Source organism: Cervus elaphus, chromosome 13 (genome assembly GCF_910594005.1).
Source record: "Cervus elaphus chromosome 13, mCerEla1.1, whole genome shotgun sequence".
NCBI lineage: Eukaryota > Metazoa > Chordata > Mammalia > Artiodactyla > Cervidae > Cervus > Cervus elaphus.
The window spans coordinates 60,068,050-60,085,156 of record NC_057827.1 but is presented as its reverse complement, the minus strand read 5'-3'; the positions used below and the strand labels follow the sequence as shown (position 1 = coordinate 60,085,156).

General features: G+C 39.7%; 1 protein-coding gene across 3 annotated transcripts in view; it reads right to left on the bottom strand.

Moving 5' to 3' along the window:
* The window catches only part of UNC79 (unc-79 homolog, NALCN channel complex subunit), a 267,633-nt gene extending 253,046 nt beyond the window's left edge, over positions 1–14,587 (bottom strand). For all 3 annotated transcript variants that reach the window (XM_043922505.1, XM_043922506.1, XM_043922507.1), the window contains exon 1: positions 14,473–14,587. In XM_043922505.1, coding sequence (XP_043778440.1) covers positions 14,473–14,494 — 22 coding nt within the window. In that variant the 5' untranslated portion in view covers positions 14,495–14,587. The remainder of the gene's footprint in view (positions 1–14,472) is intronic.
* Positions 14,588–17,107: the final 2,520 nt, after the last annotated feature.

Here is a 17,107-nt window from a genome sequence, read left to right as displayed (position 1 = left end):
AATAAATAATTCCAAAACTAGTTCCCTAGAAAAAAGTTAACAAAACAGACAAACCACTAACTAAATATATAGGGGGAAAAGGAGGTGGGATTTAGGAGAGAAAAAACAAAATACACAACATTAAGTACATAACATCAGAAGGGACAATGAGAAAATAAAACATCAAAACAGGAGAAATTAAAAGTTTTCTAAAGGATTCTTTTTCTGACTCTATGCAAACAAATTCGAAAACTTAGATGAAATGGAAAAAATTTTAGACCAATAAAACTTACAAAATTGACCCCAGTAGAAACAGAAAGTCTAAATAGAACTAAGATCATAAAGAAAATAAAGGAAGAAGTTAAAAAGTTTCACTATAAAAAAAAACACTAGACCAGATGATTTCACATGGAAACCCTAACAAACTTTGAGAGATCAGAAAACTTCCAGTGTTACTTTAATTATTCCAGAGCATAGGGGGAAAAAGGAAATCTTCCAAACCCATTTTATGTAGTGAGTATAACACTGTTCCCAGAAACTGACTAGAATCACTCCCCACCCTATTCCTCCAAAAAACAATGAGCCAATCTAACTTAAAAATATCAATGCAAAAATTATTAAATAAAACATGATAAACTCCAATCCAGCATATTAATGAAGAGAAGTCATATGGTCTCCATAGATAAAGAAAATGAACTTGACAAAATTCAATAGCACTCAAGTTTTTTTAACTCAGTAAAATAAAAATTGATGGACACATCCTTAATACCTTAATATGTTACCTCAACACCCCCAAAAATCTTACTTAATAGAGAAATTAGTGGCTTTCCTACTAGGTTCAGAACAACACAATACTCAGTCTCTATGTTATATTTAAAGTTGTGTTGGAAATATTTACTAATGCAATTATAAAAGAAAAAGTAATTAGAGACAAAAAAATCGATAGAAAAGAATAAAATTATTTTCTATTTCTAGATTATATAATTACATTTTGAAAACCCAAAGAATAGATGGAAAAACAAGTAAAAAAATAAAATAATTTGGTAAACTAGGATTATAAATTTGGCATACAAAAATTAATAGCATTCATGTACAAACACAAAAATATAGAAGACAAACCTCAATTATGACAGAAAAAATATTTCAAAAAATGCTAAGCATAAGCTTAACAAGAAATTCTAAAAAAACACCCTTTCTAGAAGCACCTTTTGGAAAGCCCAAAAAAACTTGAAAACAAATAGAAAGACATACAACGTTCCTAGACAGTAAAACTCAGTATCCTGAAGATGTCAGTTTTCCCCAAGTTATTTTATAAATTTAAAGTGATACTCAAAAATACCATCGAACTTTTTTCTGGAGCTATGCAAGTTGATCATAAAATTAGTTTGAAAGAATAAAAAATAACAGCCAGAAAAATTTGGAAAATAAAAACAATGTTGAATCAGGGAAAAAAGATTCCAGGACAATTCTCTACAAAAAAAATTTAGTCTACAGTCTAAAAAAGAGAGAGTGTGTAACAAGGATCATAAAGAGCAAGGACTGGCTTTCTGTGAATAAGTCATGCCAAGTTCACTTCAGTGTCTTATTTCTTTGGGGGAATCTGGACAGAGTAACAAAGGAAAGCTAAAGGTAGAATATATACATCTCAGCAAAGGGAACTCACAATAAAGGAGAGGAATGATATGGACCTAACAGAACAGAAGATATTAAGAAGAGGTGGCAAGAATACACAGAAGAACTATATGAAAAAGATCTTCATGACCCACATACCCGCAATGGTGTGATCACTCACCTAGAGCCGGACATCCTGGAATGTGAAGTCAAGTAGGCCTTAGGAGGCAACACTACAAACAAAGCTAGTAGAGGAGATGAAATACCAGTTGAGCTATTTCAAATCTTAAAAGATGATGCTGTGAAAATGCTGCACTCAATATGCCAGCAAATTTGGAAAACTCAGCAGTGGCCACAGGACTGGAAGCAGTCAGTTTTCATTCCAGTCCCAAAGAAAGGCAATGCCAAAAAATGTTTAAACTACCACACAATTGCACTCATCTCACACGCTAACAAAGTAATGCTCAAAACTCTCCAAGCCAGGCTTCAACAGTACGTGAACAGTGAACTTCCAGACGTTCAAGCTGGATTTAGAAAAGGTAGAGGAGCCAGGTATCAAATTGCCAACATCTGCTGGATCATAGAAAAACAAGAGAGTTCCAAAAACATCTACTTCAGCTTCACTGACTATGCCAAAGCTTTTGACAGTGTGGTTCACAATAAACTGTGAAAAATTCTTCAAGAGATGGGAATACCAGACCACCTTATCTGCCTCCTGAGAAATCTGTATGCAGGTCAAGAAGCAACAGTTAGAACTGGATATGGAACAATGGACTGGTTCCAAATCGGGAAACGAGTACGTCGACGCTGTATATTGTCACCATGCTTATTTAACTTATAAGAGTACATCATGAGAAATGCTGGGCTGGAGGAAGCACAAGCTAGAATCAAGATTGCTGGAAGAAATATCAATAACTTCAGATATGCAGATGACACCACTCTTATGGCGGAAAACAAAGAAGAACTAAAGAGCCTCTTGATGACAGTGAAAGAGGAAAGTGAAAAAGTTGGCTTAAAACACAATATTCAGAAAACTAAGATCATGGCATCTAGTCCCATCACTTCATGGCAAATAGATGGGGAAACAATGGAAACAGTGAGAAACTTTATTTTGGGGGGCTCCAAAATCACTGCAGGTGGTGACTGCAGCTATGAAATTAAAAGATGCTTGCTCCTTGGAAGAAAAGCTATGACCAACCTAGACAGCATATTAAAACGCAGAAACATCACTTTGCCCATAAAGGTCTATCTAGTCAAAACTACAGTTTTTCCAGTAGTCATGTATGGATGTGAGAGTTGGACTATAAATAAAGCTGAGCACCGAAGAATCGATCCTTTTGAACTATGGTGTTGGAGAAGACTCTTGAGAATCTCTTGAACTGCAAGGAGATCAAGCCAGTCAACCCTAAAAGAAATCAGTCCCAAATATTCATTGGAAGGACTGATGGCTGAAGTTGAAACACCAATACTTTGGCCACCTGATGTGAAGAATGGACTCATTGGAAAAGACCTCTGATGCTGGGAAAGATTAAAGGCAGGAGGAGAAGGGGATGGCAGAAGATGAGATGCCTGGATGGCATCACCGACTCGATGGACATGAGTTTGAGCAAGCTCCAGGAGTTGGTGATGGACAGGGAAGCCTGGCATGCTGCAGTCCATGGGTCACAAAGAGTCAGACACGACTGAGCTACTGAACTGAACTGAAAGTGAACTCAAACCGTAAGCTCCTCTAAAGCCTGGTACAGAGCCTGACACATTCCAGACACTCAAAAAATATTTTTTGAATAAGAGAATGGATAAGTTGGGACCACTCTGGCGGTCCAGTGGTTAAAATTCCAAGTGCCCAGTACGAGGGGTACTGATTCTATCCCTGGATGGAACTAAAATCCCTCATGTGTCTAGGCCTTGCCAAAAAAAAAGAGAGAGAGAGAGAAAAAACGGACATCTTGATGAAATATGATTAGGGAGTACCACAATAGGATGCATTTGTAGTTGGTGAAGCTGTCTTATTTAAGATGTATTGATTAATGGTGCAAAAGTAAACCCAAAACAAGCTATTTAATGGCATATCACATGCTTTTTTCACTTCTTTTCTCCCGATCAACATTGTGGGAGGAGGTATTTTATATAGGGATGCATGTCACTTTGGAAACTGATGCAAAACTAATGAAGGAATGGTTATTATGTTGAATGATAAAATCAGGCACAACAATGAGATGACACTAAAAAGATGAAATTCAATAGTCTGTAGTGGGTTGAACTGTGTCCCCAAAAAAGCATGTTCAAGTCTTAAACCCTGATACCCATAACTGTAAACTTATTTGGAAATAAGGTCTTTGGAGATGTAAACAGATTAAAATGAGGTCATACTGGTTTAAGCTGGGCCCTAAATCCAATCATCTTATCCATGAGAGGGCAGAAAGAATAAAAACCACAATCACAGAAAACTAACCAAACTGACATTGTACAGGAGGCGGTGATCAAGACGATTCCAAAGGAAAAGAAATCCAAAAGGGCAAAATGGTTGTCTGAGAAGGGCTTACGAATAGCTGAAAAAAGAAGAGGAGCTAAAGGAAAAGGAGAAAAGGAAAGATACCCATCTGAATGCAGAGTTCAAAAGAACAGCAGGGAGGGATAAGAAAGCCTTCCTCAGTGATCAATGCAAAGAAATAGAGGGAAATAATAGAATGAGAAAGACTAGACATCTCTTCAAGAAAATTAGAGATACCAAGGGAACATTTCATGCAAAGATGGGCACAATAAAGGACAGAAATGGTATGGATGTAACAGAACAGAAGATATTAAGAAGAAGTGGCAAGAGTACACAGAAGAACTATCTGAAAAAGATCTTCATGACCCACATAACCACAGCTGTGTGATCACTTACATAAAGCTAGATATCCTGGAATGCGAAGTCAAGTGGGCCTTAGGAAACAACACTACAAACAAAGCTACTGGATGTGATGAAATTCCAGTTGAGCTATTTCAAATCTTAAAAGATGATGCTGTGAAAGGGCTGCACTCAACATGCCAGCAAATTTGGAAATTTCAGCAGTGGCCACAGGACTGGAAGCAGTCAGTTTTCATTCCAGTCCCAAAGAAAGGCAATGCCAAAGAATGTTCAAACTACAACACAGTTGGACTCATCTCACACACTAGCAAGTGAAGTCACTCAGTCATGTCTAACTCTTTGCAATCTCATGGACTGTAGCCTGCCAGCTCCTCCACCCATGGGATTTTCCAGGCAAAAATACTGGAGTGGGTAACCGTTTTCTTCTCCAGGAGATCTTACCACCCATGGATCGAACCCAGGTCTCCCACACTGCGGGCAGACTCTTTACTCTCTGAGCTACAAGGGAAGCCCACACACTGGCAAAGTAATGCTCAAAATTCTCCAAGCCAGGCTTCAACAGTACATATGTGAACTGAGAACTTCCAGATGTTCAAGCTGGACTTAGAAAAGTCAGAGGAACCAAAGATCAAATTGCCAACATCCACTGGATCATAGAAAAAGCAAGAGAGTTCCAGAACAACATTTACTGCTGCTTCATAGACAACATAAAGCCTTTGACTGTGTGAATCACAACAAACTGTGGAAAATTCTTCAAGAGCCTCCTGAGAAATCTGTATGCAGGTCAAGAAGCAACAGTTAGAACCGTACGTAGAACAACAGACTGGTTGTTCCAAATCGGGAAAGGAGTCCATCAAGGCTGTATGTTGTCACCCTGCTTATTTAACTTACATGCAGAGAACATCATGTGAAAGGCCAGGCTGGATGAAGCACAAGCTGGAATCAAGATTGCCAGGACAAATATCAATAACCTCACATATGCAGATGACACCACCCTATGGCAGAAAGCAAAGAAGAACTAAAGAGCCTCTTGATGAAAGTGAAAGAGGAGAGTGAAAAAGCTGGCTTGAAACTCAACATTCAGAAAACTAAGATCATGGCATCCGGTCCCATCACTTCATGGCAAATAGATAGGGAAACAATGGAAACAATGACAGACTATATTTTCTTGGGCTCCAAAATCACTGCAGATGGTATCGCAGCCACAAAATTAAAAGACACCTGCTCCTTGCAAGAAAAGTTGTGACAAATTTTAAAAAGCAGAGACATTAATTTGCCAACAAAGGTCTGTCTAGTCAAAGCTATGGTTTTTCCAGTAGTCATGTATGGATGTGAGAGTTGGACCATAAAGAAGGCTGAGCACAGAAGAATTGATGCTTTTGAGCTGTGGTACTGGAGAAGACTCTTGTGAGTCCACTAGACTGCAAGGAGATCAAACCAGTTCATCCTAAAGGAAATCAACCCTGAATATTCATTGGAAGGACTGATGCTGAAGCTGAAACTCCAATACTTTGACCACTTGATGCGAAGAACTGACTCATTTGAAAAGATCCTGATGCTGGGAAAGATTGAAGGTGGGAGGAGAAGGTGATGACAGAGGATGAGATGGTTGAATGGCATCACTGACTCGATGTACATAAATTTGAGCAAGTTCTGGGAGCTGATGATGGACAGGGAACCTTGGCATCCTGCAGTCCATGGGGTCGCAAAGAGTTGAACATGACTGAGTGAATGAACCAAACTGAACTAAATCCAATGAATGGGGCACTTATAAGAGAAAAGAGAAGGAGACTGGGTACAGAGACACAGAGATCACACAGGCCATGTGAAGACAGAGTCAGAGATTAGAGTGATATAGCACAAGCCAAGGAATACCAAGGATCCCCAGCAACCACCAGAAGATTGAAGAGAGGCAAGGAAGGCCTGCAGAGGAGCCAAGGCTTTGCCAGCACCTTTACTTTGGACTTTCAGCCCAGTACTCAGGTAAAGATGTGAGAGTTGGAACATAAAGAAGAATGAGTGCCAACAAATTGATGCTTTTGAACTGGAGAAGACTCTGGCGAGTCCCTTAGACAGCAAGGAGATCAAACCAGTCGATCCTCAAGGAGATTAACTCTGAATATTCATTGAAAGGACTGATGCTGAAGCTGCAATACTTTGGCCACCTGATGCAAAGAGCTGACTCATTGGAAAAGACCCTGATGCTGGGGAAGACCGAAGGCAAAAGGAGAAGGGAGTGGCAGAGGATGAGATGGTTGGATAATATCACTGACTCAACGGACATGAGTTTGAGAAAACTCCAGGAGACAGAGAAGGACAGAAGAGCCTAGGGTGCTGCAGGCCATGGGATTGCAAAGAGTCAGACATGACTTAACAACTGAACAACAACAAAAATTCTACATATATAGTATACAGTCTAACCATCTAGGAGGAGCTCACCCAACTCCCAAAGAGGTGGAGCTCTAACATGGGTAAAACATGATAGGAAGCTACTGAAGGGTTTTAAAGAAAAGAATGATGAGAATGACATGGAAGCCTCTATATTTCAGATGGATTACTAAGGGAACTATGTGAGGATAGATTTGATGAGGACAAAAGCAGACACGGGGAGATAAATTAAAAGGCTGTAATAATAGAGAAATGATGAATTCCATAATTAGGATGGTGACAGTAAGAATTAATAGGAAGTGAGAGATCTGAGGAATGTTTAAGACATAAAACCAGAGCACTAATACAATAACATTTGACTCTCAAAACTATTGTGAGAATGAAAAAATAAAAAAATTAAAAAAAAAAAAAAACTATTGTGAGAATGAATTACACTAATATATGTCAAAGTGCTTAATACATAATAGGCACAAACAATAGACATCTAAACTCTCCTTTCTAGAGATCATAAGATTCAAATACATGTAACTCTGACAAGACAAATTGGTTATATGATTCAGTCAGTTCCGTTCAGTCACTCAGTCATGTCCGACTCTTTGAGACCCCATGAACCACAGCACATCAGGACTCCCTGTCCATCACCAACTCCCAGAGCCCACCCAAACCCAAGTCCATTGAGTCAGTGATGCCATCCAAGCATCTCATCTTCCGTCATCCCCCTCTCCTCCTGCCCTCAATCTTTCCCAGCATCAGGGTCTTTTCAAATGAGTCAGCTCTTCACATCAGGTGGCCAAAGTATTGGAGTTTCAGCTTCAACATCAGTCCTTCAAATGAACACCCAGGACTGATCTCCTTTAGGATGGACTGGTTGGATCTTCTTGCAGTCCAAGGGACCCTCAAGAATCTTCTCCAACACCACAGTTCAAAAGCATCAATTCTTTGGCGCTCATAGGAGTTATCTATTGTCACTTCTGAGGCAAGCTCATTTCTTCTTAAAATGCAAATAGCATTATATATATAAATGTGTAGATATATAAACACACACACATATATAAGTGCTTATTTCTACAAACACATCCTTTAGGTTTTGTCCTAGAGTCAAATCAAGTTTCTGAGACCAATGAAGAAATATAACCTAAAAGGCTGATTTCTCTCCAACTTTAATCCCACATTAAACAGGAAATGAGACGCTGTTTAGACGTGTTGTCCTTTCGAGAAATGTCCAAAAGGAGAGAAAAACCAGACAGAAATGGAATGTATAGATTGAAAAAAAAAAAAAAACTAAAAATTTTAAACGAAATGGTTGAGCTTTCCATACTACAGGAAATGAGCTTATTGATAAGTATACATTTTTGCTTAATGTAGCTTTTGATGAAATAAACATTTCATCTCTAAGCCAATATATGTGTTCATTTATGCTGAGCTACTAATATCTTTTCAGAATAAGAGAAATAAATACATATGAATTTCCAACATAATACTGTAAGATGAAAATCCCAACTTAAAGCTTTTTTATTAATTGAGTAATCACCACATAAAACTTGAACATATATGTTATCAAAGGATCCAAGTTACAACACAAAGAGTCCCTGACTTCAGATGTATTGTCACTTTATCTTTAAAAAAAAGCTGCTGTGTGATAAGATAGACTACCAATTAGGAATCGTAATTATTAAGCCGAATGTATTAAGAGAAAATTTTAGCTAGGAGAAAGAACCAAAAATACAATGAACATTCAGGAAAAGTATCAGTTGTAATGAAATACTATAAAATTTGATTTAGCAAATATGTTTTAAGTACTTTTGCTAACTATATTTTTAATTACTTGTAAATCCATTTGAAAAGCATGTGAAAATTTTATATAATATAGAACCACATATTAATGAAAATATGAACTCTTCAAATGAATGATATCCAGAGATGTAATTACACAATCCTTAAAAAAAAAATGTATTTATTTGGCTGCACTGTGTCTTAGCTGCAGTATGTGAACTCTTAGTTGCTACATGTAGGATCTAGTTCCCTGACCAGGGATCGAACCCAGACCCCCTGCATAGGGAGTACAGAGTCTTAGCCACTAGACCACCAAGGAAGTCCCTGTAATCCTTCTTTATAGAAAACACTTACTTCAGCTTCAACCATTTTACTTATTCAAGAAACAGTTTTTGTGCAACTCTGTGCCGCAGACAACGATTTACATGCTAAAGACACAGATATGAACATAATACCATCTATGTGGTGCTAGGGGTAAAGAATCTGCCTGTCAATGCAGGAGACACAAGAGACATTGGGTTAGATCCCTGGGTCAGGATGATCCCCTAAGAGAAGGAAATGGCAACCCACTCCAATATTCTTGCTTGAAAAATCCCACAGACAGAGGAGCCTGGCAGACTATAGTCCACAGGGTTGCAAACAGTCAGACTGAGCACACACACACACACACATGGGAAGTTTAGGAAGATTCCCAATTTTTTGACTTAGGTGAATGCGGAGATCATAGTGCCATTTGCCAAAATGAGTACTATAAAAAAGAATTACAAGTTTAGGACCAAAGACAATGCATATTGGTTTGAGTTGCTTGAATATGGACAGAGGCCAAGAAACACGTTTAGACTAAGAAACTGAATTCGAGTGTCATCGACATAGAAGTGAGAGTTGGTACCTCAAGACTGAATGAGAGAAAGAATTCATGAGATTTGAAAAACAAGACTAATGACAGAATCCTGTTTTTAAAGACAGGGAGAAGAGGACTTCCCTGATGGTCCAGTGGATAAGAATCCACCCGCCGGTGCAGGGGACATGGATTGGATTCCTTGGCAGGGAAGATCCCACGTGCTGCAAGGCAACTAAGCCTTTACGCCGCAACTACTAGACCTCACTCTAGACCCTGCGAGCCACAACTACTAAAGCCGCATGCCTAGAGCCCATGGTCTGCAATAAGAGAAGCCACTGCAATGAGAAGCCAGCACACTACAACTAGAGAAAGCCCATACGTCTAAATAAATAAACATTTTTTAAAAAAAGATAAGGAGAAGAAAGGTAGCCCTAAGAAAAAAATCTGAATAGCAACAGTCAGCAAAGAAAGAAGAAAGGGAGAGTTTAAATAGGGAATAGAAAAGCTAGTGTCAAACCATGAAGAGAAATCAGAGCTGAAAACCAGATGCTCTTTTTGCGACCACATACATGATTAATAGCCACACTCTAATTTTTACACATGTGAATAAAACTAGAGTTCCTTCTATAAGAAGTTAGCAATGTTGTGCTAAGACTTCTAAATGGCTACAGGTTGCAGTGCTATTCAAAGAAGTGCTTTTATATTTTAGTCATATTATCAAATAATATAATAAAAATAAATAAAACTATCTTTTGATTTCTCCAAGCATAACCCTTAAATATGTAAGGGATGGGGCAAGTTCAACTTCAAATCATAGTGCTAATTAGCTATACTCTTAAAATGTTTGTTTAGATGTAGTCAAAAGATTTTTAGTTATCAGGATAAATATGTTGAATAGGGTAAACACTTTAAAAATGGCACACATTCATATTTCTGTAATTACTATAGTAAGTTTATACACAAAGTATCAGCAGGTTAATTTCCAAATTTGACAAATATTTTGATGGATATTTATGTACATGATTTATGTAACCAGATGCTACACTGTCATCATAATACAAAAGGTAATGGATAGGAAATTCCTGCCTTAGAAATGTTCTTTATAGATGATCAGTTAGTTCTCTGCTAGATATATCAAGTCAAGGAATTGTCATGCAGAGATTCCCTCCCATTCAAAATGGATTAGGTTGATTGCTATAGAAGAGACTTGGAGACAAAGAAAGGAGAATAAAAAATAGTTAATAGGCTATATACCATTTAAAAAATGGCTATTCTTTTTTTCTGCTGCACTCCGGGGGTCTAGAGCCAAACATTATAAATCCTTATTTTAGCAGTAAGCACAAGGTTTTATAGTTGATGATAATAATAATAATAACTAATATTTATTATGGTTGGGAAGATCCCCTGGAGGAAGAAACAGCAAACCACTCCAGTATTCTTGCCTGAAAAATCTCATGGACAGAGAAACCTGGCAGGCTACAGTCCATGGGCTGCAAAGAGTCGGACATGACTGAGCGACTGAGCATGAACACAAATATTTACTAATTTATTGTATGTCAAGATTCTGTGCTATGCACTTTTCATGGATCACCTCATTTAATCTTCACAACAACTATGACTATCCCCATTTTATGAATAATGCAGTTGAGGTTTAGAGAGGTTGAGTTAATTTGTCCAAGGTCACAGAGAATGTAAGAAGCAGAACTAGGATTTAAACCCAAGCAGCAGTCTGATTCTACAATCCTGACTCTTTATAACTTCTGCTGTTATCAAAAGAAAGCTTTTCTTGAAAGAGCGCACCCAAAGTTCCAGGTTGGGCAATTTTAACTCTTAAAAGACAGGAAAAACTGGGGGGGTAGGGAAGTGGATTCCTCTTTCTCCTCTTTAGAATCCCAAATAAAAGAACTACAAATTCTTATTTTTATCATTCTATATCAGCCACATAAATATTTTCACTACAATGAAGTTTCACTTTAAAACAAACAAACAAACAAACAAAAAAAAAACCGCAGCATTTGGAGGAAAAAAGTTGTAACTCTGTGCAATTGCCTGGAAATTGCTAGGCAGCTTTCACCTTCTGTTATGATGTTCTGCACTGCATAGGAAACTGATCGAATGTATAAAAACAGGCCCCAAACTATGTCTTAACTATACATACCTAGCCTCTCTTTGATCATTATTACTTATTTTATGAAAGAAAATGCTACTACATAAAAATAAAATCATCTTTCACACATCTGGGATACATTACATTTCAAAGGTAAGTCACGTAATTTGTTTGGTTGAAATGCAAGTACTTCCTCTTGACAGCTCAACCAAACTATGTCCACTTCCTGTACCAAAGAAACCTCTACCTACATCAAGAGGCCGCAGAAAGAAAAATAACAGAAATAATATTTTGACACTTCATTAAGCCTCCATCCCCCCTTGGTCCTTAGGCAAGTGGTACTGTGCACGCTTCTGAATGCAGAAAAGAAATGAACTTATTCTCATTCCGGTGGTCTTCACATCCAACAGACAGAAAAATCTCACGGCCCTCTCTGTTCTTTCCCCTTCCTCCTAGCCATACTCCTACTGAGTCCAAGAATAAAATATCACAGATTTGCAACTTCTCTTTGTTAAAAAGTAGTCACCCTTTGCAAACAGCAACCACACAGCCTTTCATGTGTCTGCTCTATATTCAGGTATATAATGTGCACTACAGTGTCAACTCATTCATGTTGGTACATATAAGAGAGACAGAAAAGAGATTCTTAACTTCCCTTCACCCTGAATAAAGATACCTATAAACACCCAAAGCATCCTTATCCTTTTCACAACCTACTCCCATGTTACCTCCTTTGCCCTCCAAAATGCTAGCAGCTAACAAAGATAGTTGCTACTCTTTACTTCACAGATGGAAACTTTGAGGCACAAAACTATTAAGTTAATTGTCCAGCTAATTGTGTCTCACAGTTAATCAGAAGAGCATGAAAAACTCAAATCCACATGTTCTAACTTCAAATATGGCATCCTTACCATCATCTGCTGATGAAAAAAGAAAAATCTGATTTTACAAAAATTCTAAATTACATGCTAAATTACCTAAACTACATACTACATGCACTACACAACCAAGTCAAATACAGATTATATTCATCTTGGCATTAACTGCCCAGGAAACAGACAAGACAAAGAATCCAGTGCATCTCAAAATATAACAAGGAAGAAGACAGTAATACTCACTGGCTTTCACCTGATATTACTTATATAATATGTAACTATAAAAGCAAATGACAGGTACTAAAATAAAATTTTCAAGGGAGTGATATTCTCACATGGGAAGTTCTGTACCAATTCCAACTGTGTTACCATTACTCAAGATATAATGCATCCAATTTTTTCAAAAACCTCTGTAGAAGCAAAATTTATCTTTGAGGTTTAGATTTAACTTGTTAAAATAGGCAAAAAAAATCACAAAAGAACTTCCTAATGATTTAGAAGAGATGAACTAATAAGTGGGGAATAGCTGTCAGTATCATAACTATCATTTATTGAGTACTTGCTATATGCTTGACTCACCACTCAACATTTTATATATATTCTCTCATTTATAATCACAACAATCCCATTGGCATTACTACCCCAGGTTTACAGATGAGGAAATAAAGTTCAAAGAAGTCAATTATTTTGCCCAAGGTCAAATAGTAAACAGCAGAACTAGGATCCAAACTCAGGTAGTCCAGATTCCAAAAATAAACAAACAAAAATTTATATAAAGGTACACACACCAGATGGTAGGTGAACATAAAGGATCTCTAATGAACCATTGATCTGGGAATTCTTTGAGTCTTCAGTTAATTTAATCTACCTGGTGAATAAGTGACACATGCATTTTATCAAACACAAGCTACTGCCCCAAAATACTGAGACTACTGTTTTCAGCATTTCACAAAATGGTTTTAATAGTCATTCCAAAGAAGAATTTAAAAGACTTTTAAGCAGTAACAGCATTAGCAATATAACTGCTTTGAAAGAAGAGTCAATTCCAAGAACAGGTTTTAGTATATTTGTTAAAAATTCAAAAGCATTGCTTAGTAAAAACACCTTTTATTTATAGAAGTTTAAGTTCCTGAAGGCTTCAAGTGCACTCAGGAAAAGGTTACATGATAATCAGCCTACCAAGTACATACCAAAGGCCTACTAATGTGCACTGCAAAAAGAGAGGCTATAGGAAACAGATTAGAAACTTCCTCTGTCCACAAGGAGTTAGCAGGTTGTCTCCAACCAAACACACAGCCAGTCATGACTGGGACAACGAAAACCTCCCTGCGATTTGTTATAGTTTGTGTGAGCTGCCCGACAAAAGAAACCTCTTTGGAAAAATAATTTGATCATTTCCCCAGAGCCCCTTTCCCTTTCTTGCCAGCACTGACTCTTGCTTTAACCTATGGTTGGGGCTAGTTTCAGCATTAGTGCTCATATTGTTGATTTCTTCTCACACGGAATCGAGAATTCTGCCTGGCTTTCGGCTCCCTCCCCCTTCCCTGCCTTTTAGCCTCTCCAACCCGAAGTGGAAACTGCAGACTCAAACTCCCCTATGGCTCCAACACCGAGAACTGGGCATGCTCAGAAGGCCAGGCAGGCTTTGGTTGCACTGACAGTTCCCCGCCCCTGATTTGCCGCTGCCCCCCTTCCCCCACTCCAACAACAGATACAGAAATGTTTATCTGAAAGATACGAGGCCTCTTTTCCTCAAGAATGACCCCATTTTAATTTCATTTCCCAGGGTCTTTCAGTCTTGCGAAACCCCACCACCAAGCCGAGGAAGCCCGCATAATTTTTCAGCACCGGGGACAGCGCCGCGTTCCCATTAACGTCCACCCTCCCCCACCTTCTCTTGCACCCCCCATCCCCCCCACCCGCCCCAACCTCAGCCCCCACCCCCGCACCAGCACGATGCCAAGGTCTCCCAGCAGCCGCAAACGCCGCGACTGCAATAGCTCCCAGCCGGAGGCCGGGCCGGAACGCCGGGCCGGCTGCTACTTACACTGCTCCGCTTTGGTGGACATGGTGCTGTCCAGATGGAAAGGCTTTGCCCCAAAATCTGTGTCGTGTGAGCTCCCTCGCTCCGCCAGCGATGTTGCGAGGAAAAGAGCGCATACCCCCCACCCCCCACCCCCTCGCTTTCCCCCTCCCTTAGGCCCGTGTCGCTACCATTCGGACAAAACGCACATCAAATTGCAGAATTCGGTCCCGGAAGGTTAGGAAATCGCCCCCGGAGAAATGGGTGGGATTTAATAGGCGGCCAAAGGCTTCCTGTCCGTCCCCTCCTGGAGCTGCCCGCGTTGATGTGGGCGGGGAGACCGAAAGAAGAGAGCAAGCTGCGGCTCCTGGTGAAATGGGGAAAATGGGCTCGACCGGGGGAGGAGTATTTCCATTCATAAGGCGCACGGAGGGGACGGGTGTTTCCCAGAGAAAAGCCTCTTAAAGTGCCGGAGTCCCCGACCATTTGGATCTCCCATTGGCGTTTTCCGGGCCTGTAAATCCTGCTTCGGGAGTAGCCCCCGATGCCTCAACGGGGTGACCGGAGAGGGACACAGGTGCGTCCCACGCTTCGTCTCAGCCTCCTAGAGGAAGGAGAGGGAGGCGGATCCGGGGCGGGCTGGAGAGAGCCGGGGCCGGAGGGTGGCGAGAATGCTCCTGAGGACCGCGAGGAAGGAAATGCAGAAGTAACCCTCAGCATGGCTTCCCGGCGTGCTGCGGTCCGTGCCCTCTGTCTCCCCTCTCAGATGGGCTCTCCTGCGGGTGATTAAGATGGGAGGTCCCAATGCCAGGGGGCTGTGAGAAGACTTTAGAAGTCGAGTCTAGGGAAGGAGGAGATTTCCTCCGACGGTGAGTGAAGCTGAAAGGACCACAGAAAAGGGAAATGCAAGATCGGAAACAGGAGGAACCAGCTGTGCGCCCATGCAACCACCCAGGAGGGAGACAGGCACCCTCTTCCTCTTAGGAAGACCCTCTGCTGGGAAACCAAACGAAGCCATTAGAAAAAGAAGGCGATGGAAACACGCATTAAGCATATTAATAGGAAAATACTTAAATACCCAAGTACAGTGTGGAAAGACACTCTGAGCCTGGACTTGGAGTCAGGAAGAATCAGATTCAAGACTCAGCGCTACCACTTACTCAGTCTAGGACTAATCCTAATCTCACTAAGCCTCAGTTGCTTCTTCTGTAAAATGGGAACAATAAAACCTTCAGTCTCTGAAAGAGTTAGTGGGTGGGTCAAATGATATAATGGAAGTACTGTACAAGTGCCAATCATTGTGACGATTCTTAATTCAAATAATTTCAGTAGCTGGTGAAAGCTGAGTTGGTTTAGCAAAAGCTTTGGGAACAGAACTGAGAAAATTGACCAATTATTTTTAATATTGATCACTGTGGTGACTAAATCAATGTTTTTCCATCTCAAAAATTCTCAGTTTAGGTAAAAGAGTAATTAAATTATGTATGAAATGGACAAAATATTCAAAAGAAATCTTTGACAGTTAAGAGAAACTAAAGATCATGGCACCAGCAGATGTGGTGTCTAGTAAGGAACTCGCTTCCTGGTTCACAACCCTTGCCTTTTTGATGTGACCTCACATGGCAGAAGGGGCAAGGGAGCTCTGTGGGCCAATCCCAATCCATTTCCTAAAAGTGCACGTCCTTCTCAGGGACTAGGATTTCAATATATGACTTTGTGGGGGGCAAGGGCAAAGAAACATTCACTCCATAGCCATATATGTCTGCAATATCTTCCTTGAGGCTAGGGTTCTGGATGGGTGATATTCCAAGGGTTCTACATTCTCTGCCTAGGCTGAGAATTCTCCCTCTATTTCTTGAAAAGCTCTAACTTTTTACCATTCACATTTCTTTTTCGATAAAAAGCTCTTCCCTCAACAACCTTGAGTCATTCAGTAAACATATTTTGGGCTTTGAATACAATCTTCCTGGTAACAGTTCCCTATGTTTACCTCCAGCCCAGATTATTCCTTTCATTCCACACTTGGTCTGCTACTATCTACTCAGCATATGCTATTGTGTGTTTAGAGCTTTTCAAACCACAAGTGGCCTGAAGTAACTTCTGGTCTGACCCAAGCCAACATAATCTTTCACCTGGCTCATTGTATAAAATCCTCCCTAGTCCCCCATCCATGATTTTCAATAGTTTCCTAAGTAGTCCAGTTAAAATCTAAGACAGAACATCCTGTTTCTCAGCACAGAACCCTGCAGCAGCTTCCCATCTCATTCGGAGTAAAAGCCAAAATCTTAATAATGGAGAACAAACCCATACCTTTGACTATGGGAACGTTTGTAGGCAAAGTGATGTCTCTGCTTCTTAATATACTATCTAGGTTGGTCATAGCTTTCCTTCTGAGGAGCAAGCATTTTAATTTCATGGCTGCAGTCACTGTCCACAGTGATTTTGGAGCCTAGGAAAATAAAATCTATCACTGCCTCCAATATTTCCCCTGCTATTTGCCATGAAGTGATAGGACTGGACGACATTAGTTTTTTTTAATATTGTTTTAAGCCAGCTTTTTCACTCTCCTATTTCACCTTCATCAAGAAGCTCTTTAGTTGCTCTTCACTTTCTGCCATTAGAATGGTATCATCTGCATATCTGAGGTTATTGATATTTC